The sequence below is a fragment of the Mustelus asterias genome, chromosome 16 (assembly GCF_964213995.1).
Source record: "Mustelus asterias chromosome 16, sMusAst1.hap1.1, whole genome shotgun sequence".
NCBI lineage: Eukaryota > Metazoa > Chordata > Chondrichthyes > Carcharhiniformes > Triakidae > Mustelus > Mustelus asterias.
In genome coordinates, this window is record NC_135816.1 from 7,697,670 (window position 1) to 7,720,946 (window position 23,277).

Here is a 23,277-nt window from a genome sequence, read left to right on the forward strand (position 1 = left end):
GAAGGAAATGTATCAATTCATAGAACAATGCGATGTTAACATGCTTATGTCTGTATCTGTCTGTATTTGTCTATAATGATGTGTTAACAATCGATCACCTACTTGATTACAACGATGTAATAACAGCTAGATGTCCGGTCCATCTATTGTGTAAAGTGTATAAAGATGGACTGCTCCTATTGTCTCATTGAGAGGAGGTTTGCTGCTTGTCAGTGCCTTTTCTCCACGAAGCTTCATTAAAATAAAACTGTGTTCTTGAAACCTTCAAGCCTGACTCAGTGGTACATTTCCCACAACACATCCCATACTGGCAAAATTCCTACATAATATCTAACATTGGATGGGAATCTGCAATTGGACAACACTTGCTGAGCAACCCCGAATGCGCTAAGAAGTACACTAACAACCAATTTAACATATCATTTGGGCTCACAATGATTCTCACTAATGCTTGCTCTCAGGTATATATATTCATACCCAAGGAACTGTGCTCTGCTGGGAAAAGGAACTTGTCCAGCATTGCAGTTTGTTTTGGATTGAACAAAGTCATGGGGGTCAATAGATCGCCATGGGAATGCCCCAACCAATCATAGTCAGTTGACAACCAATCAGCACGATTTTCTCATGCAGCATAAATTGTTGTTCCCTTTAAAATTTATCATTCTTGCAGCTGTGCTGATACGTGCAAGATGAAAAGCATCAATTACATGTCGCTATTTTCAGCAATACTGCAGACTAAATTATTTCCTTAATCTCCCATAAAAATGAACAATTGGCACTACAATATTGAGATTTCCATAATCCTCCACTTCTCTCCCAGACTTTCAGCAAACCATCCTATTAGTGTATTAATTGATATATGTTAAACTCCATTCTCTGCGCCACATATGCACTAATCTGTGGATTTTGATCTGGAACATTGCATAAATTTCGAACATTATGTCTTCTAAAACACGCCTCCCCTGGTCTTGCATTAAGGTCCAAGTTAATATTTTGTTGTCTTCAATTTCACCTATGGTGTTCAGTTTTTCAAAAGCATGCATACATGAACCCCAGTATTCTCTTTTTTGAAATGGAAGTGAACCATATATCTCGGTCCTTAAGGTGTTCAAAAACACAAATCTCAATGGCCAAAAATCATCATAGTCATCTTTCAAGATCTAAGACAGGAAATGCACCTTCATCAATACCGCAGACCACACTCGAGAATTAGCTATATAATTACTTTGCATAAGTTGTAATGTCTCTAAACCATTAACGTCCAGGCGCTTCTGCATTCTTAATTTGTGATATCACTACTCCCTTCTTATTGCTTGGATTTTAAAGGCATAGAAACATAGGAAATACGAGCAGGAGTAAATCATTCAGCCCTTCAAGCCTGCTCCATATGTCAGTCCCACTATACCAGGAGTCATTCTGGTAAACCTTTGCTGTACTACATCTATAGCAAGAACATCCTTCCTCAAATATGAAGACCAACTCTGTACACAATATTCCAGGTGTGGCCTCACCAAGGCCTCACTTGTATATCTGTAGCAAGACATCCCTGCTCCTGGACACAAATCTTCTCGCTACGAACGCCACCATACCATTTGCATTCTTTAACGCCTGCTCCACCTGCATGCTTACCTTCAGTGACTGATGTATGAGGACATCCAGATCTCTTTGCAAATACCCCTTTCTTAAATTATGGCCATTCAGGTAATAATCTGCCTTCTAGTTTTGCTACCATAGTGGTTAACCTCACACTTATTCATATTCTACTGCATCTGACATGCATTTGCACAATGATTTTGACTTGAATGTCGGAGGGTTGATCAGTAAGTTCACAGGCAATACAAAAATTGATGGGGTGGTAACTAGTGACGGAAAGATATAGATGGGCTGTTCAAGTGGGCTGATCAATGGCAATGAAATTCAATCCCGCTAAATTGCGCTTTCGCGTCCAAAGAATGGTAGGTTAGGTGGATTGGCCATGGTCAATACACAGAATGATGATAAAAGGCATGCAGGAGCGGGTTGATGGGTCTGGATGTGATGCCTTTTCGGCGAGTCAGTGCAGATTTCTCCATCTAAATCATTAATAAATATTGTGAACAGCTGGGGTCCAAGAACCAAGAACCAAATCACTGTCTGCCATTTGGAAGAATACTCATTTATTCCTAATCTTTGTTGACTTTCAGTCCATCGAAATGCGTTACTCCCAATCCCATGAGCTTCAATTTTACACACTAATCTCTGATGTGGCACTTTGTCAAAAACTTCTCAAAGTCCAAATAAAACTGATGGCCTGATTTCCCTTCACCAACTCTATTAGTTACATCCTCGAAGAATTCCAGTAGACTTGTCAAGCACGATTTCCTTTTTGTAAATCCATACGGACTCTAACTGATTCTACCATTGTTTTTCACGTGCCCTGCTGTAAATCATTAATAATGGACCCTAGAATTTTCCCCACTACCGACGTTAGGCTGACTGGTCTGCAGTTCCCTGTCTTCTCTCTGCCTCCCTTTTCAAATAGTATGGTTACATTAGCCTTTCACTGTTAGTATATGATCATTCCAATTTTTCTTACATTTTGTATCTGATCATATGCATATTCATTTATTTTCATCCATGTCAATTACGTTTCATGCTTTGAAGAATTTTTGATATTTGCCAAATGCCACCCTGAAAGTAATCATTTTTCTATCACCTCACTACGTACTCACACATCCAAGTGACACTAAGAAATGTTCATGAAGAATACGCTAGCAAGTTTTACTGATCCTTTCTAAAGTTAAATGCACCGGAAATGTTGACTTCATTCTACACGTTCTAAATGTTGAAATGTAAGTTTCTTGTAAGGAGCTCCAAGCACACACATAACAGTGCAAGAACAGAATACTTTCTTTGACAATAGACTAGGAAATTGACAGATACTCTAAATCATTTGGTTAGACCTCAATGGTTATTATGTCAGTGTGGGAGTCCCAACTAATCAATATCAGGATGCTTTGAATATCCGTTCATCCTGCATTGCCCAGCTTGTCTTGAATTGTAGAAAAGTCACTGACAGCCTTCAGGCAGCAAGACAATCCCAATTTCCTTTGGGTAAACTGCTGTCAATTCGATGAGTCTTCAAATCCAGAACTATTCTCCTTCCTGGGCAGTTCTCAGATGTCCTTTCAAAATGTCATTAACAATAACTATTTGTTTACCATCTAAGTTAACTCTGAGATAATGCTATTATATTTTGTGATGCAGCCTATCACTTCGACGAGTTGCTTATCATGTCACTTCTCCATGGCTTTCACTTAATTCAGAAATTATTTCAAAATTTAGATGGTAGGTGGACTGGGATATTAACTAATGTTCAAGAGATTTCTTTGGAATGCAATATTGAAATTGATTAGTTGCCCGTTGGTCCCGAGGTGGTCATTTTATAGAAGCCTGAAGAATATCTGCCCAGTCCACTCTACATGACTATTTCATTGCGCTTATGTTGCGATGGTTCACCAAAGCCACAGCTTTCTATTCTAATACTCGATCATGGTGGACAAAGTTGGGCTGCGGTTTTAACACGTGTTGCTGTAATTGAAAATCCAGGGCAGATATTTGGCACATTGCATGAGCACACAGCTCTTGTTGCACATTGTAGGGAGCTCAATTCAGCTCAGATTATTTGGATGAAATTATCATTGGTTTTGCTGTTAAGGGCCAGGTATTAGAGGCACCAGACTTTGGCCATGCCTTGAGAGTGCAAAGGAACTAAGGGATGACTGCAATTGAATAGAGGTTTCAGCTGAAGCATCTCCCAAAAAGGAAGGTTTTCGTTCTACTGGTTTTCCATGTGAACAGCTCTCATTTCATTGGTATCTGAATACTAATTCAGAGAAATATGGCACTCATACCCAATTGGCTAAAAAACCCACTCAAGGTATACATCCTGCAAATATTGAATTGGCCCACGTCAGTTTTTCTGCATTTTAATTGCAACCTTATAATATAGGAATGCCTGACCAATTGAAAATGATCTGGCAGTCACACACATGCGACATTAGTTAATTAGAATTACCATGCTGCGATCAGGGTGACTAGAAACTAACAACTGGCTTGCAGGACATAATTGGAAATCATATCAATGAATGTATTTTGTACCAGCATGATTTAGTGTGTACATTGAGTTCCACGCAAGATGAGTATATTTAAATGTTTAAAGTGTATGGGACAAAGACAACAATTCTCCCACACGTTAGTAAAGGCCATGGGGTTAGAAAGTGACATGAGAGAGGCTTCGCTCCCATAACATCCTTTTGAATGAGGCTGACAAAGTGATAAGGTAAATATAAGTCGCAAAGGAATGCAAATACATCAACAAGATACCATTCCACAACAATGACACATGAAAACTGATAGGAAATCGAAATAGTGCAACAATCGGCCATGATGCCTTTCAGGTATCACTTCCATCCTATTTTTTTCAACGTGTAGTATTTTCCAAAAATATCTATGAAATCTATGAAGATCTGATTCACTTTTAGAAAATATCTCACCTCTATATGCACTGGGTTACTGTAATGTTCTGAATTAGTCATTCCTGGGCTTCCATTCCTCACAGACTCTGTCCGGACATAATTTTTGTCTGTAGATGACCTGCATGAGTTGGGGGATATGAAGTCTCTCTTTGTTGACTGCAATGTTGAACATGACTCGTAGCGGAAACTCTGAGAAAGTGGATCACCCCCGAACACCTCAACATAGTTGGGTGGAATCTGAAGATTTCTACTGGTCTTTTGAATTCCATTCAGAGAATGCCTTGTTTCAAAGCAGCAACAAACACCCACGGAGCAATAGTGGCTGCCGAAAGGGCTTCTGCTTTGATGGACCTTCACAGCGAGGATAATTAAAATCACTAGAAAAGTGACTGAAATTACAGCCAAAGCTATGACCAAGGAAAGACTGAGATCAGGAGTGAACCCTGGAAGGTCAGACAATTCACTGATGCTGGAGAATGTTTCAGTGTCTCCACCTACCACAGATAAGATAATGGTCACTGTGGCAGAAAGTGCTGGTGTTCCATTGTCTTTTACCACAATCACCAACCTTTGCTTAGAAGCATCTTTATTCTCAATACGACGGATAGTCCAAATTTCCCCAGTGTCTGGCGAAATAGTAAAAAGATTCTGATGGATCGACTGGAAAATGGAATAAGAAAGACGTGCGTTCTGACCGGCGTCAGCATCAGTGGCCGATACCTTAGCAACCAAATAGCCTGGTTCCGCAAACCTGGATATTGTCTCTGTTACGGTTGAGCCATATTCGGCTAATGGGTGCACGATCACTGGAACATTGTCATTCTGATCAAGAATAATAACATTCACTGAGACATTACTGGCAAGTGGTGGAGTTCCAGAGTCCATGACCCGAGCTTGGATCTGAAAGTTTTTCAATTTTTCGTAGTCAAAATCTCTCTGAGCGATAATGACCCCAGTCTCCGAGTTAATAGAGACGTAAGTGAACACGGAAACATTCTCAACTTGTGTCTCCAGGATGGAATATTTAAGTCGAGAATTCTTTCCAAGATCTGGATCAAAGGCTGTAATGGAAAATACAGAAGCGCCAATAACATTGTTCTCCATGATGCTTGCTGTGTATAAAGACTGAATAAACCGGGGTGCATTGTCATTTATGTCTGAAACCTCTACCCGAATGGTTTTTTTGGATGTCAGAGGAGGATTGCCTGCATCAGCGCATGCTATAGTGACGTCATATTGGGAGGCATTTTCGCGATCCAGTGGATGTTGAACAAGTAATTCATAATAATTCTTCAAAGAAGAATCTAGCGTAAAGGGGAGTTGGTTTGAAATTTGACATTGTACCTGCCCATTTTGACCCGAATCTTGGTCCTCTGCATTGAACAGAGCGACTACAGTTCCAACTGGAACATCTTCTGAAACTGTACTAGACAAAGACGTCAATGTCACCTCAGGTGCGTTGTCATTCACATCAATAATATCAACCAAAATATCACAGTGCCCGGACATTGCGTCAGAGCCCCTGTCCATTGCTTGTATATTAATCTCAAAGGCATGATTCTCTTCATAGTCCAACTTCCCTTTCAATCTAATTTCCCCAGTTTTGGAATCCACTTCAAACATTTCCCGACCTCCAGCAGAATTATGGCTACTAAGCGAGTATGTTATCTCTCCATTGGATCCATCGTCGGAGTCAGTGGCATTTAGTATGATTACCCGCGTTCCTGTACGTGCACTTTCCAATAGGGTGACTCTGTAAACAGACTGGGGAAAAACAGGGACGTTGTCGTTTGCATCCTTTACTCTGATTGAGACCTGAACCGTGCCGGATCTCACTGGGACACCGCCATCCTTGGCTATTAACGTTAACATGTGGCTGGATTCCGTTTCTCTGTCCAAGGAACTCTGCAGCACCAATACTGGCAGCTTTCCTTCTCCGCTGCGCATTTGTACATCGAGAATGAAATAACTGTTTGGAAGTAGCTCATAGGTTTGTAAGGAGTTTGTTCCAATATCCGGATCGTGCGCGGACTCAAGGGGAAAGCGCGTTCCCGGAGTAGAACGCTCTGAGATTTCGAGACGGAATTGTTTTTTTGCGAAGCTGGGAGCATTGTCATTCAGATCGAGAATCTCCACTGCAACCTGGTACAGCTTTAAGGGATTTTCAAGCAAACACTTCAATAATAGCTCACAATTCAAACTAGGCCCGCAAATCTGTTCCCTGTCAGTTTTCTCCTTCACAAATAAAACGCCAGTGTCCAAATTTATATCCACATATTGTTTCCTGGGCCCGGGTGCAATCCGAAAACTGCGAGCCGAGAGCTGCTTTATATCTAAACCCAAATCATCTGCGATATTCCCAACAAAGGCGCCCGGTTGCAGTTCTTCAGGAATCGAATAACGAATCTGTCCAAACACTAGATTCCACGAGGAGAATACACAATAAAATAATTGGCATTTCAGCAACCAATATATTTTATATCTCATTTCCAGCGAAAAACATTCCCCTTGTTTCAGAACGTGCCCGTAACATCAATTATCCTTTTTACAGTTATATCAATATATTTTAAACCTGGAACAACTGCGATGCAGCAAATACCTGATTGTTTTAGGAATCGCTCGTATTACTTCATTTAGTTTTTCTCTTTTTTGTCTAAAATTGCCAGTGGATTCGTGCACAAATGCTGCCGAGCTGCTCGCTATCCAATGTTACACTGCGTCTGATCGTGCGTGATGGTGGATGGGTAGTAAAGGGGGCAGTCCGGATCCCCCAATCACAATCTCAGCTTCTGATTGGTGAACAGGGGCATGTTGAGATTCAACCAATGAAATTACCGTTCATTTCTTAAAGCAGAATGGTCTGAAGCCAACGCCGATACTTGATTTATTATTGCACAACTAAAATTTGAATCCGTATTTTCTTTCACTTTTCTATATTGTTTCTGTTGTTGTCATGATACCTCTAGAACTCAATTGCAGTAAGCATCCTAAGACTTAGGTTTGTTGAACATTTGTGGCAAAATAAATTTTAAAAGAGGGCCTTCGGTGTCACCATGATTGATGCATCCTGTCATTTAATTCAATATATATGACATGTATGTTTATTACTTCAATGCTTTCAATCACAAGAGCAGTAGTCATAGGAACAGGAGTCGGCCACCAGACCCTTTGAGCCCACATTCAATGAGATCACTGATGGTCGCCGATTTCAACGCCATTTTTTCTGTAAAGTTCCTTGATGTTTTTCTTATGTAGAGATCTATCGATCACGATCTTGACCTTCCTCAATAAGTGCTCTTCCTCAGACTTCTGGCGCATAGAATTCCAAAGATTCACCACTCTCTGAGTGAAGGAAATCCTCTCCATCTCTGTGTATCATCGTCTGCCCCGTATGGTGAGACTATGTAGCCTGGTCCTAGATCTCATAACCAGAGGATACATCATTTCTGTATCTACCCCGTCGAGCCCTGTAAGAATTTTGTATGGTTAAATGAGATCACTTGTAATTCCTCTAAATTCCAGAGAATATATGCTCAGCATATTTATTCATTCCTCATTCGCCAATCTCTATTCCAAGAATTTGGCTGGTGAACCTTGGCTGCACTCTGTCAATAGCAAAAATATCTTTCCTCAGGTAAGGAGGACAACACATCTCACAGTATTCCAGTTATGGTTTCACCAAAGCTTTATACAATTTCAGTCAGACATCTTTGCTGCAATGTTCAAATCTTCATGTAATGAAGGCCTACATACCATTTGTCTTCTAAATTGCTTGCTGTACCTTCATGTCAGGCTTCTGTGACTCATTGTCATGGACACCCAAGTCCCTTTCAAGTTCAACACTTGCCAGCTTTACACCATTGAGGAAGCATTCTGTATTTCTATTTTTCCTCCCAAAATGGATAACTTATCTGCATTACATTCCATCTGCCAAATTTTACCCACTCACTTAGCTACTCCAAATCTCCTTGAAGCGTCTTTGCATCCTGATAGCTAACACTTTCACCTAATGTGGAGTCATCTGCGAACTTGGAAATATTACAATTAATTCTCATATCGAAATCATTGATATAGATTATGAATTACGAAGGCCTAGGCACTGATCTTTACCCTCCCTCACTAGTGACAGCCTGTCAACATGAGAATGATCCATTCATTCCAATGCTATTCTTCTGTCAATTAACTAATTCTCAATCTATGCCAGTATATCTTCAATCCTTAAGTAGCCGTTGATTCTCAGTAAAAGAAGTCCAAATTAGTTCCACGTTCTCCCACAAAATTTATAAATCGACACGATTGTCCTGATGTTTCCATCATCCTTCACTTCTGCGCCAAATATCTAGCTCCCAACTTAGTTAAATGTTTTAACTAATCATGAACTGATTCTCCGCATCACACATTCCATAATCTGTGAAAGATAATGTGCTAATCTCAAACCTTGCATGAATATCGAGAATCATATACTTATGCTCCCTACCAAAGCCTACACAAAATTCTATATCCTCTTTTCTACAGTGTAGCATAGATTACGGTATTCGAGAAAACCTGACCCCAAGGACAACACATATCAAGTTTTAAAGCGAGAGAAATAAGTTGTGATGAATGCTACAGACCATATTCTGAGTGGGCCTTGTAATTGCATTGCTAACACGAGCATAATAACTCTTCATGACTCAAAACCATTAATTTCCAGGTCGTTCTGCATTTTCAATTTGCTATATTGCTATTTTTTTGCACATTGTCTTAATGCTTTCAGTTTTTTCTACATGATCACACATTTTCTCTTACTTTTGGTACCCGATGCTGCATGCATTCGCTTGTTTTTTTAAATATTCTCGCATTTTAAGCAACTTCATAGAGTAATTGTTAAACGAAACTCTGAAAATTATAATTTTCTTTCACCTCACTATCTGCCCACGCACCATGCATTACTGGATAAAGCAATTACACCGTTACACTGTACCCCTATGAGTTACAAACATTATGAACGGCAGGGATCCGAGAAAGAATCCATGAAGAATATACCAGGAAGTTCTGCTATTGCTTTTTAAGTGAAATACATCAAAGATATTAACTTCTTAAAAACATACGCCAAGTGTTGAAATGTAAGAACATTGTGAGGAAGTCTGAACTTACGGCGCAAGTACAAGACACTATTCTTAACAAGAGTTTATCAGTATCAGCCAGGTACTAAAAGCCAAATGGTGTTATCACTGTCTCAGGGCAGCAGGTCGTACTAGTTAATATCAGGAAATTTTTAAGTACTTGGTTATCCTAAATTGAATTGTTTGCCCTCGATTATAGAAAAGCACCACACTCTTCTGGCACCAAGCCAATTTTCATTTCATCTCAACAACCTTCCATGTATTCTGTATTAAAATCCAAAACCAGCCTCACTTCGAAACTTCTGCCAACTGCTATTTGAAAATCTTCGTTTCCAATATCCATTGATTTACACAAGCTTATGTAACTCACAGAGAATTACAGAATATTTTGTAGTGTAGCCCATCATTTTTAAATCAGTCTGAGGACTTCCATTCTCCCTCGCTGTCACTTATGGCAATCTGCTAATGATTCTGAAAAGTTTTGCCAAGCTGTATGGAAGGGCATTTTGAATGGCATCAACTGAAAGATTTATTTAGATTGATGTGACACTCAAAGGCATGCTGATATTAATTCATTGAAAGTACCAAACTGAGAATGTGATAACTAGGAACTAAGAAAATGGTTTACTGTTGGTAATCCGTAATCAATCAAATTACGCAAACAGTTTCATGAATGTACAGAGTTCCTCACAAGACAGTACTTCTAAACGTTTAGAGTGTGTGAGAGACAAAGTCAACAATTCTCATATTTTTAAGTTAACTCCAGTGGGTTCAGAAAGTGGCAAAAGTATAGTGCTTTGCCTCTTTTTTAGAATATTGAAATAATGAGTTGCTGGGGACCTGCTGTATTTAATAATATCTGAGTAATTGTAATGGTCCAAAGGACTATTTCATTATGCATATGTTATAGTGAATTACCAAACCTATGATCCCCAATTGTAATTACCCAACTTGATCTTAGATATGCCATTGTGGCCACGGAGTTACTGATCAAATTTAAAATCCAAAGTGAAGGTTGACATCATGCATGAGCACACTGCCCTTCTTGCTCGATTGCAGAAGCATCAATTGCGTGCAGAATAATTGGCTACAAGTAGCATCTCGCGCTTTGCTGTTCAGGGCCAGATATTGTGAGTATCAGATTCCTACAATACATTTAGAGAGCAGTGGGATCTGAGGGGGTGACTGGGGTTAAACGGTTGTCTCACCTAGACCCTCCCAATCAGGGGGAGTTTCCACTTATTTATACATGAGACCAGATCTCTTTTTCAGGAAAACTCAAACAGAGCGGATAGAGGGGAGCCAGTAGATTCTTTGGACATCCAGAAAGCATTCGACAAGGTACCTCACAAAAGATTAAGTGGTAAGATAAGGGCACATCGTGTTGGAGGTAGTATACTGTCATAGGTAGAGAATTCGCAAATGGGCAGGGAACAGAGAATGGGAATAAGGGGTTATTTTTCAAGTTGGTGACATGTAACTAGTAGATTCCACAAGGATCAATGCTGGGACTACAACTGTTTACAATATATATTAATTACTTGGAGGAATGAAGTGAATGTACTGTTGCCAAATTTGCAGATGACACAAAAAATAGATGGAAAGGCAAAATACGGGAGGGATACAAACAGTTTGCAGAAAGATGTTGATAGGTTAACTAATTGGGGAAAAAAACTGACAAATTGAGTATAATGTGGGAAAACGGGAAGTTGCTCATTTTGGAAGGGAGAACAAAATAACAGTATTATTTAAATTGCTAAAGTTCACAAGGATGATCCCTGGTGTGGAGGGATTGTCTGATGAACGAGAGATTAAACAGGTTTGGACTCCACTCATTGGAATTTAGAGAAATGAGAGGTCATGTCATTGAAACCTGCAGGATTCTTTCGGTAAAGGCTGAGAGGGGGTTTTCTCTCATGGGAAAGACTAGGACAGAGGGCATAGTCTCAGAGTAAAGAGGCACCAATTTAAGACTGAGATGAGAAGGAATTTATTCTCTCAGAGGGTTGTGAGTCTTTGGAGCTCCTTGCCACAGACAGCTGTGGAAGTAGAGTAATTGTGTATATTTCAGACCAAGTCAGATTGTTTTTGATCAGTAAGAGAATTAAGAGTATTTGATTTGATTTGATTTATTATTGTCATATGTATTAACATACAGTGAAAACGTATTGTTTCTTGCACACTATACAGACAATACATACCGTTCATAGAGAAGGAAACGAGAGAGTGCAGAATGTAGTGTTACAGTCATAGCTAGGGTGTAGAGAAAGATCAGCAGCAGGGAAGAAGCTGTTCTTGAGTCGGTTGGTACGTGACCTCAGACTTTTGTATCATTTTCCCAAAGGAAGAAGGTGGAAGAGAGACTCTCTGGGATGCGTGGGGTCCTTAATTATGCTGGCTGCTTTGCTGCGGCAGTGGGAAGCGTGGACGGAGTCAATGGATGGAGGCTGGTTTGCGTGATGGATTGGGCTACATTCAAGACCTTTCCTTGTGGTCTTGGGCAGAGCAGGAGCCATACCAAGCTGTGATACAACCAGAAAGAATGCTTTCTATGGTGCATCTGTAAAGGTTGGTGAGAATCGTAGCTGACATGCCAAATTTCCCTAGTCTTCTGAGAAAGTAGAGGCGTTGGTGGACTTTCTTAACTATGATGTCGGCATGGGGGGACCAGGACAGGTTATTGGTGATCTGGACACCTAAAAGCTTGAAACTCTCAGCCCTTTCTACTTCGTCCCGATTGATGTAGACAGCGGCATGTTCTCCTTTACGCTTCCTGAAGTCAATGACAATCTCCTTTGTTTGCTAAAATTGAGGGGGAGATTTTTGTTACCGCACCAGTTCACCAGATTCTCTATCTCATTCCTGTACTCTGTCTCGTCATTGTTTGAGATCTGACCCACTACGGTGGTGTCATCATCAAACGTGAAGATCGAATGGCAAAAGAGTGGGATAGTAGATGTGAAGAATGTTGATCAACCATGATCATATTGAATGGTGGGGCAGACTCGAGGCGCCGAACCACCTACTCCTGTTCATATTTCTAATGGTATCTAAAGATCAGTTCGAAGAAATATGACACCTACACTCCATAGAGAATAAAAAGATTCAACATAAAAATTTTTGAATAATGTATTGACCTGAAGTCAATTATTCTGCATCTTAAATGACGAATGGTAATATAAGTTTAAATGTATTCATTAGTGTCACAAGGCGGCTTACATTACCACTGCAAGGAAATTACTGTGAAAATCCTCTTGTTGCCAAACTCCGATGCCTGTTCAGGTATGCTGAGGGAGAATTTAGCATGGCCAATGCACCTGACGAACACGCCTTTCAGACTATGGGAGGAAACCAGTGCACTCAGAGGAAACCCATGCAGACACGGAGAGCGTGTAGATTCCAGAAAACAGTGACCCAATCTGACACTCAGAAACACATGTATTAGTAAAAGAACAAGCACACGGAGACTGCAATAACATGAAGTTAACCAAGTGATTTACAAAGGCGGTATGAAGGGCTATTTCATTATAACTGAAAATGTTTTGTATTTGCCTGGTTTGGTGCATGCACCGAGAGCTTCAGAATACAGCTGCAATTAAATGGTGACAGTGCGGAAGAAAATCAACAATTCATATCCAATTAGCTTTTGGTTGAGAATGATGCCCAGTCCTGCCTCCCATCTATTGACACTGTATACATTTCCTGCTGCCTCGGAAAAACAGCCAGCATAATCAAGGACCCCACGCACCCTGGACATATTCTCTTCCACCTTCTTCTGTCAGGAAAAAGGTACAAATTCAGAGATCACATACTGACTGACTCATGAACAGCTTCTTCCCTGCTGCCATCAGACTTTTGAATGGACCAATCTTGCATTAAGTTGATCTTTCTCTGCACCCTACCTATGATTGCAACACTACATTTTCTACTCCATCTTTGTCTTCTCTATGTATGGTATGCTTTGCCTGTATAGTGTGCAAGAAACAATACTTGTCACTGTATACTAATACATATGACAATAATAAATCGAATCAAATTGAATATCTCGTGGGTCAAAAAGTGCTCAAAGAGAACATGGGCTCCCAGAAAAAAATGAACCTTGATTTAACAATGCAATGAGTTACATATGATTCCAAAATAATGCAAATACATCCTACAACATATCATTGCACAGTAAGGAAAAATGGATGTTGACAGGAAATAGAAATATCGTAGAAAACCGCGTCTTATTCCTCAAAGGTATTACTTCCGCTCCATTCAATTCAACGGGCATGCTTTCCACAAATGCCGATATATTCAATACAAGTTACGTGAAAATCCTGTTCACTTTGTAAAATTACCTCACCTCGGTGAATTCAGGGCTGCCGCAGTTTTCAGAATTAGTCATTCTGTGATTATCTTTCCTCAAAGACTCATCCTTCACATAATTCTTGCCTGTAGATGACCTGCGTGTGCTCGGAGTTATGAAGTCTGTCTTGGTTGACTGCAATGTTGAGCATGATTCATAGCGGAATCGTTGAGAAAGTGGATCACCCCCAAATACCTCAACATAGTTGGGTGGTATCTGAAGATTTCTACTGGTCTTTTCAATTCCAGTCAGATGTTGTCTTTTTTCAATGCAGCACCAAGTACCTAAGGAGCAGTGCCGACCTCCCATAACATTTCTGTTTTGATGAACCTTCACAGCGAGAATAATTAAAATGACGAGGAAAATGATAGAAATTACTCCTAATGCTATGACCACGGAAAGACTCAGATCAGGAGTGAACCCTGGATCCTCAACCGATCCACTAACGCTGGAGAAAGTTTCAGTGTCACCACCTACCACAGTTAAGATAATGGTCACTATGGCAGAAAGTGATGGCGTTCCATTGTCTTTTACCACAATCACCAACCTTTGCTTAGAGGCATCTTTATTCTCAATACGACGGATAGTCCAAATTTCGCCAGTAGCTGGTGAAATAGTAAAAAGGTTATGCTGGGTAGCCTGGAAAATGGAATAAGAAAGGCGAGCGTTTTGCCCGGCATCAGCATCAGTGGCCGATACCTTAGCAACCAAGTAGCCTGGTTCTGCAAACCTGGATATTGTTTCTGTTACCGTTGAGCCATACTCGGCTAATGGGTGCACGATCACTGGAACATTGTCATTCTGATCAAGGATAATAACATTAACTGAGACATTACTGGCGAGTGGTGGGTTTCCAGAGTCCATGACCCGAGCTTGGAACTGAACGGTTTTCAATTTTTCGTAGTCAAATTCTCTCTGAGCGATAATGACCCCAGTCTCCGAGTTAATTGAGATGTAAGTGGACACGGAGGCATTCTCAACTTGTGTCTCCAGGATAGAGTATTTAAGTCGAGCGTTCTGTCCAACATCTGGATCAAAGGCTGTAATGGAAAATATAGAAGCGCCAATAACATTGTTCTCCATGACGCTTGCTGTGTATAAAGACTCGGTAAAGCGTGGGGCATTGTCATTTATATCTGAAACCTCTACACGAATGGTTTTTCTGGACGTTAGAGGAGGATTTCCTGCATCCGTGCATGTTATAGTGACGTCATACTTGGAGGCATTTTCACGATCCAGTGGATGTTGAACAAGTAATTCATAATAATTCTTCAAAGAGGAATCGAGTTTAAAGGGAAGTTTCTTTGAAATTTGACATTGTACCTGCCCATTTCTCCCCGAATCTTTATCTGCTGCACTGAACAGAGCGACTACAGTTCCAACTGGAGCATCTTCAGAGACTGTGTTGGACAAAGTCCTCAACGTCACCTCAGGCGCGTTATCATTCACATCAATAATATCCACCAAAACATCACAGTGCCCGGACATTGGGTATGGACCCTTGTCCATTGCTTGTATAATAATCTCAAAAACCTTGTTCTCCTCATAGTCCAAGTTCCCTTTCAATCGAATCTCACCAGTTTTAGAATCTACTTCAAACGTTTCCCGAGCTCTCGCAGAAGTGTGGCTACTGAGCGAGTACGCTATCTCTCCATTGGAACCGTCGTCCAAGTCAGTGGCATTTAATATTGTTACCCGCGTTCCTGTGGGTGCTGTTTCTAATAGGGTGACTCTGTAAACTGACTGGGGAAAAATAGGGGCGTTGTCGTTTGTATCCTTTACTGTGATTGAGACCTGAGCCGTGCCGGATCTCACTGGGACACCGCCATCCTTGGCTATTAACGTTAACATATGGCTGGATTCCGTTTCTCTGTCCAAGGAATTCTGCAGCACCAATACTGGCATCTTTCCTTCTTCACTGCGCATCTGAACATCGAACACAAAATAATCGTTGGGAAGGAGCTCATACGTTTGTAAGGAGTTTGTTCCAATGTCCGGATCGTGCGCGGACTCGAGAAAAAAGCGCGTTCCTGGCGTGGAATTCTCTGTGATTTCCAGACGGATTAGCTGCTTTGCGAACCTGGGAGCATTGTCATTCACATCGAGAATCTCCACTGCAACCTGGTACAGCTTTAAGGGATTTTCAAGCAAACAGTCAAAGGGTATCACACAACTCAAACTAGGCCCGCAAATCTGTTCCCTGTCAATTTTCTCCTTCACAAATAAAATGCCAGTGTCCAAATTTATATCCACATATTGTTTCCTGGGCCCGGGTGCAATCCGAAAACTGCGAGCCGAGAGCTGCTTTATATCTAAACCCAAATCATCTGCGATATTCCCAACAAAGGCGCCCAGTTGCAGTTCTTCAGGAATCGAGTAACGAATCTGTCCAAACACTAGATTCCACGAGGTGAATACACAATAAAATAATTGGCATTTTAGCAACCAATATATTTTATATCTCATTTCCAGCGAAACACATTCCCCTTGTTTCAGAACGTGTCCGTACCATCGATTATCCTTTTTTACGGTGAGAACACAGTATATTTCAAAAACTGGAAAATCTGCGATGCAGTAAATACCTGATTGCGTTTCGAATTGCTGGGATTACTTCATTCAAATCTTCTGTTTTTTGTCTAAAATTGCCAGTGGATTCGTGCACAAATGCTGCCGAGCTGCTCGGTATCCAATTTTATACTGCGTCTGATCGTGCGTGATGGTGGATGGGTAGTGAAGGGGGCAGTCCGGATCCCCTATTACATCTCAGCTTCTGATTGGCGAGCAGAGACACATTGAAATTCAGCCAATTAAAGTACAGTTGATTTCTTAAAGCGGAATGGTCTTTAATCCGCGCAGATACTTAGATTTAGTGTTGCACAATTAAAAATTAAGTTTCGTTTTTTCGCATACTTCAGTCTTCTGTAAATAGTGCCTCTGGAGCTTGAATTCAATGCACATCTTAAGAGTCAAATTTGTAGAATATAAGTCAAAAGATCAATTAATTAGTAAATATGAACACAAGTTGTCAGCAGAGTTCATTGGTCCTATTAAGTTATTTCAAATTATTATTCATGTATAATAGTTAAGTGATGTATTTGCAACCTCACTCCGTGGTTCTTGTTTACTGAACGCAGCCTAAATATTTCCAAAGCAGGTTCGATGAAGCGCAATATTGTGTTCGAAACTTAACTCCTTTTCTCTCTCCTCTTGTGCTTCCAAACCTGCTGAGATTGCCCCGCACTTTCTGTCTTTATTTCAGATCTCCAGAAACTGCAGTACTTTCCTTTTGCATAAGAGTAAATTGTCTCCTCGTTAACCTCGAAAAAAAATCAATTGACTCGCCTCCGTTTAGATTTCCATAATCCCCACCCCACCTTCATTTCCAGACACCCAGCCTGCCATTTTATTGCAGTGTTGCTTGACCTGTAATCTCCCTGTGACGCATCCATTACCCGGTGAAAAATATAGTTTTTCTAATCTCGAACTTCTCATGAATACCTATTGTCTTCCTAATAACAACACCACCCTCCCCCCCAACTCCCCTCCCCACCCCCCCACCCCCCACCCCCCCACCACCACCACCAGTCTTACACTCGTGTGCCTATTACATAATTTATTACCTTCAATTTAATATAAACTATTCAATATTTTAAGGAACCCCTCCCCCCCCGCCCATCCTCTTCTCTGAAGTGAACCATATATTCAATTATCTAAAGAGTTCAAAACCCTTAATTTGAAATGCCTAAATCATCATGGCTGCCTTTCAGATCCTAATAAAGGGACTACATACCTGACCAATGTTAGAAGGCATGCTCCGAACGGGCCAAATTTGCACAATGGAGGCATAATCACTTATGATTAGCTAACAGATATTTCTCCATTTTCAATATTCTTCATTATTACCACTTCCATGTCGACTAAATGCTTTTAGCATATGATATGTGATCACTCTCATCTGTCTTACTTTTTGTAGCTAATCGTAGACACATTAGTTTTATTTATTTAGATAGATTCTTGATTCGTGAAAAGTTATCAGGGGTATGTGAGAATGTGGAGTTGAGATTGTAATCAGATCAGCCATTAGCACATTCAATCGCCGGGCAGGCTCGAAGGGCCGAGCGGCCTCCTCTTGCTCTTAATTCATTTGTTCGTATGAATGTCCATCAGATGCATTTCAAACGTTTAAGCAATTTTTAAAATCATGGTTAGCCTTCACTCTGAAAATAATCAAATTTCTTTCTCCTTGCTATCTGTCCAAGCACCTAATCATTGCTGTGAAAAGTAATCACCCTACTACAGCTTGGCCCTGTACCGACAAACATTGTGAAATGTAGGGTTCCAGGCAGGGTGCATGAGGAGTATGCCAACAAGTTTTACCACCACTTTATAAACTTAAATACAAAGGAAGTGTTGTTACTTCGTTATACAGCTTCTAAAATTTGAGGAATTCTGAGCATGCAGATCACTGAGCAGGTATGGAGCACATTTCTTGACACCAGACACGGAGGTTCTGCCAGGTACTCTAAACTGCTTGGTTAGTTATTACAGTTTTAGTGTGTCAGTTCTAACCTATTAATGTGACAAGGCTTCTTGAGTATTAGAGCATGATAAATTGGTCAGATTATCTTGTATTGGAGGAAAATTACGGACCACTGTCTCCTGGCACTAAGTCAATTGTCATGTCTGCTGGTAAACCTTTCATCAAATCGATGAGTCTTTAAAATCCTGGAACACTCTCAGTTCTGGACTGTGGGAATTTTTTGTTGAGAATCTCAGTCCACGACAGGTTATCTTGTTTATGCACCTCTCAAAGAATGATATTAGATTTTTGCGGTGCAGCGTATAATTTCTAAAAGCTTCTTGTGTTACTTGTGCTCCCTGGTTGCCACTTGCACTTCCTTCAAAAGATTCAGAAGTGTTTTGACAAATTGTATGAAAGTTATCTGACTCGTACATCATCATAGTTCTGCATTTTTTTGAATATTGTAACTGAGCAGTTGTCCTTAGATCCCTACCTGCAGCGGTTACAGACCTCTGAAAAATGACTACTTCGTTATGCTCATGTTGTAGTGATTTACCAAACCTACCAAATTTCCTATTTCAATTCTTAACTCGATTTCAGTTATGCAAGTTGGTCCACAGTATCAACATTTGCTGCCCAAATTTCAAATCAATGGTGAAGATTGGCATGTTACATGAGTTTCCTTCCATTTTTGCTCTAATAGAGGGGCAGCAATTCCACCCAGACAACTTACAATACAAAGAACAAAGAAGAACAAAGAACAGTACAGCACAGGAAACAGGCCCTTCGGCCCTCCAAGCCTGTGCCGCTCCTTGGTCCAACTAGACCAATCGTTTGTATCCCTCCATTCCCAGGCTGCTCATGTGACTATCCAGGTAAGTCTTAAACGATGTCAGCGTGCCTGCCTCCACCACCCTACTTGGCAGCGCATTCCAGGCCCCCACCACCCTCTGTGTAAAAAACATTGGCTCATCTCTATTTGCTGTAAAAGGATAGATATTGCAGATACCACATTTCTACCTGCAAAGATGCACTTTCAGAGACTTCATTAATGAAAAAGGTTATATTAATAAGAATTCTTCATCAGTCTCATTGCTGCAGCTAGCATCCAAAATATCCCTTTCCCTTTGAGCCACTCTCACTTTGGGCTGATTCCACATTCTGAGTCCTGATTGGTCGCAAAGGCCATGTGCACCTGACTCTGGTGTTTTGTCCTTAAAGGGACAATCACCACATTATCATACATTTACAGCGAACGGTGATTGAAGTAAGTGACTGGACTTGAATGGTGGTCTCACCTTCAACCTCTTCCAAGCAGGGAGATTGGTTTTTACACTTCTTCTCTCAGAGGCTGGTGAATCTCTGGAATTCTCTGCCCACTGAAGTGGTGGAGGCTACCTCGCTGAATATGTTTAAATCACGGATAGATGGATTCCTGATCGGTAAGGGAATTAGGGGTTATAGGGATCAGGCGGGTAAGTGGAACTGATCCACTTCAGATCAGCCATGATCTTATTGAATGGCGGGGCAGGCTCGAGGGGCTAGATGGCCTACTCCTGCTCCTATTTCTTATGTTCTTATGTTCTTATGTACACATGTGAACAATTCTTATTTTACTGGTATATAAATATGGTTCCAAAAATATGATACCCATTCCCTGTTGACACTAAAATGATTGAAATTTGATATTTTTAAACCTCGAAATATCCAACATTCAGATTTTCATTAGTTTCTCTGAAGTTGATAATACAAAAGAATTTGATCAATTTCGAGTGTTTTGATATTCAAACGCATGTGGACATTAGTTAATTAGGATAAACGGTCTAATACTGTGACAATTAGAAAGGATGTTTACTGGATGTATGTGGAACTGGCAATTTTCTTCTTGCTCTGTTTAGTGCATGGATAGAGCTCCTCAAAAGTTAGTTGCATTTAAACTTTTACAGAGCCTAGGACACACTCAGTAGTCACCATATAGATAAATACATCATAGTGGGTTTGTCAGCGGACAACATGGTTTTCCAAAATACACCTTATGGTCGGGTTTACAGGTAATCATTTACATATAACCAAAAGAGAATGCACATACACCCGAGAAGAAACTAGGAGAAAGCAATGACACAGGGATGTTGACAGGAAATAGCACTAGTGCAGAAAACGGCGATGGAAACTTCCATCCTGTTCAGTTCAATGTGCGCAAGTTCCGCAAACACATGTGTATATCCAAATCAGATCTCAGATTATATAAATACTTTTTCGTAATCATCTCACCTCCATGTGTATAGAATTGCTGGAATTTTCAGGATGAATCATTCCCGTCTTATCCACCTTGATGGTCTCACACAGGACATAATTCTTGTCTGTAGATGGCCTGCATGTGTTAGAAGTTATGAAGTCTCTCTTTGTTGATTGCAATGTTGAACATGACTCATAGCGGAAACTCTGAGAAAGTGGATCACCCCCGAATACTTCAACATAGTTGGATGGTATCTGAAGATTTCTACTGGCCTTTTGAATTCCATTCAGAGAATGTCTTGTTTCGAAGCAGCAACAGATTCCCAGGGAGTAATGCTGACCTCCAAAAGCATTTCTGCTTTGATGAACCTTCATAGCGAGGATGACTAAAATCACCAGAAAAATGCTGGAAATTATTCCTAATGCTATGACCAGGGAAAGGCTCAGATCAAGAGTGAACCCTGGATCTTCAGACGATCCACCAACACTGGAGAATGTTTCTGTGTCACCACCTACCACAGATAAGATGATGGTCACTGTGGCAGAGAGTGATGGAGTTCCATTGTCTTTTACCGCAATCACCAACCTTTGCTTAGAGGCATCTTTATTTTCAACCCGCCGGATAGTCCAAATTTCTCCAGTGTCTGGTGAAATAGTAAAAAAGTTATGCTGGGTAGCCTGGAAAATGGAATAAGAAAGACGAGCATTCTGTCCGACGTCAGCATCAGTGGCATATACCTTCGCTACCAAGTAGCCTGGTTCTGCAAACCTGGATATTGTCTCTGTTGCCGTTGAGCCAAACTGGGCTATTGGGTGCACAATCACTGGAACATTGTCATTCTGATCAAGGATAATAACATTTACTGTGGCATTACTGGTGAGTGGTGGGGTTCCTGAGTCCATGACCCGAGCTTGGAACTGAAAGGTTTTCAATTGTTCGCAGTCAAAAGTTCTCTCAGCGATAATGACCCCAGTCTCCGAGTTAATAGAAATGTAAGTGGACACCGAGACCTTCTCAACTTGTGTCTCCAGGATAGAGTATTTAAGTCGAGCGTTCTGACCAACATCTGGATCAAAGGCTGAAATGGAAAATATAGAAGCGCCAATAACATTGTTCTCCATGACGCTTGCTGTGTATAAAGACGGCGTAAAGCGTGGGGCATTGTCATTTATATCTGAAACCTCTATCTGAATGTTTTTTTTGGATGTCAGAGGAGGATTTCCTGCATCCGTGCATGTTATAGTGACGTCATACTTGGAGGCATTTTCACGATCCAGTGGATTTTGAACAAGTAATTCATAATAATTCTCCAAAGAAGAATTTAGCTTAAAGGGAAGTTCCTTTGAAACTTGACATTGTACCTGCCCATTTCGCCCCGAATCGTTATCTGCTGCACTGAACAGAGCGACTACAGTTCCAACTGGAGCATCTTCTGAAATTGTGCTGGACAAAGTCCTCACCGTCACCTCAGGCGCGTTATCATTCACATCAATAATATCCACTAAAACATCACAGTGGCCAGACATTGCGTCAGAGCCCCTGTCCATTGCCTGTATGTTAATACCAAAGCTTTTTTTCTGTTCATAGTCCAATTTCTCTTTCAACCTGATTTCACCAGTTTTTGAATCCACGTCAAACATTTCCCGAGCTGCAGCAGAAGTGTGGCTACTGAGCGAGTACGTTATCTCGCCATTGGATCCATCGTCCAAGTCAGTGGCATTTAATACAATTACCCGCGTTCCTGTGAGTGCTGTTTCTAATAGGGTGACTCTGTAAACTGCCTGGGGAAAAACAGGGGCGTTGTCGTTTGTATCCTTTACTATGACTGAGACCTGAGCCGTGCCGGATCTCACAGGGACCCCGCCGTCCTTCGCTATGACTGTTAATATGTGGCTGGATTTCATTTCTCTGTCCAAGGAACTCTGTAACACCAATACTGGCAATTTTTCAACCCCATTGCGCATCTGTACATCGAGACCGAAATAATCGTTCGGGAGGAGCTCATAGGTTTGCAATGAGTTTGTTCCAATGTCCGGATCGTGTGCGGATTCGAGGGGAAAGCGCGTTCCCGGTGTTGAAAGCTCTGAGATTTCCAGGCCGAATTGTTCCTTTGGGAAACTGGGAGCATTGTCATTCACATCGAGAATTTCCACTGCAACCTGGTACAGCTTTAAGGGATTTTCAAGCAAACAGTCCAAGGATATCACACAACTCAAACTAGGCCCACAAATCTGTTCCCTGTCAATTTTCTCCTTCACAAATAAAACGCCAGTGTTCAAATTTATATCCACATATTGTTTCCTGGGCCCGGGTACAATCCGAAAACTGCGAGCCGAGAGCCGCTTTATATCTAAACCCAAATCATCTGCGATATTCCCAACAAAGGCGCCCAGTTGCAGTTCTTCTGGAGTCGAGTAACGAATCTGTCCAAACACTAGATTCCACGAGGAGAATACACAATAAAATAATTGGCATTTTAGCAACCAATATATTTTATATCTCATTTCCAGCGAAAAACATTCCTCTTGTTTCAGAACGTGTCCGTACCA

General features: G+C 40.9%; 2 protein-coding genes across 2 annotated transcripts in view; both read right to left on the reverse strand.

Annotated features, from left to right (window-relative positions):
- The window catches only part of LOC144505587 (uncharacterized), a 285,648-nt gene that overhangs the window by 170,687 nt on the left and 91,684 nt on the right, over positions 1–23,277 (reverse strand). The gene's annotated exons all lie outside the window — the stretch shown is intronic.
- Positions 12,569–16,679, reverse strand: LOC144505627 (protocadherin-10-like). Its single transcript, XM_078231740.1, has 2 exons — positions 13,968–16,679; positions 12,569–12,701 (listed from the first exon to the last, which is right to left on the reverse strand). Exons 1-2 carry the CDS (start codon positions 16,434–16,436, stop codon positions 12,663–12,665), a joined length of 2,508 nt encoding a protein of 835 aa, XP_078087866.1. The 5' UTR covers positions 16,437–16,679; the 3' UTR covers positions 12,569–12,662.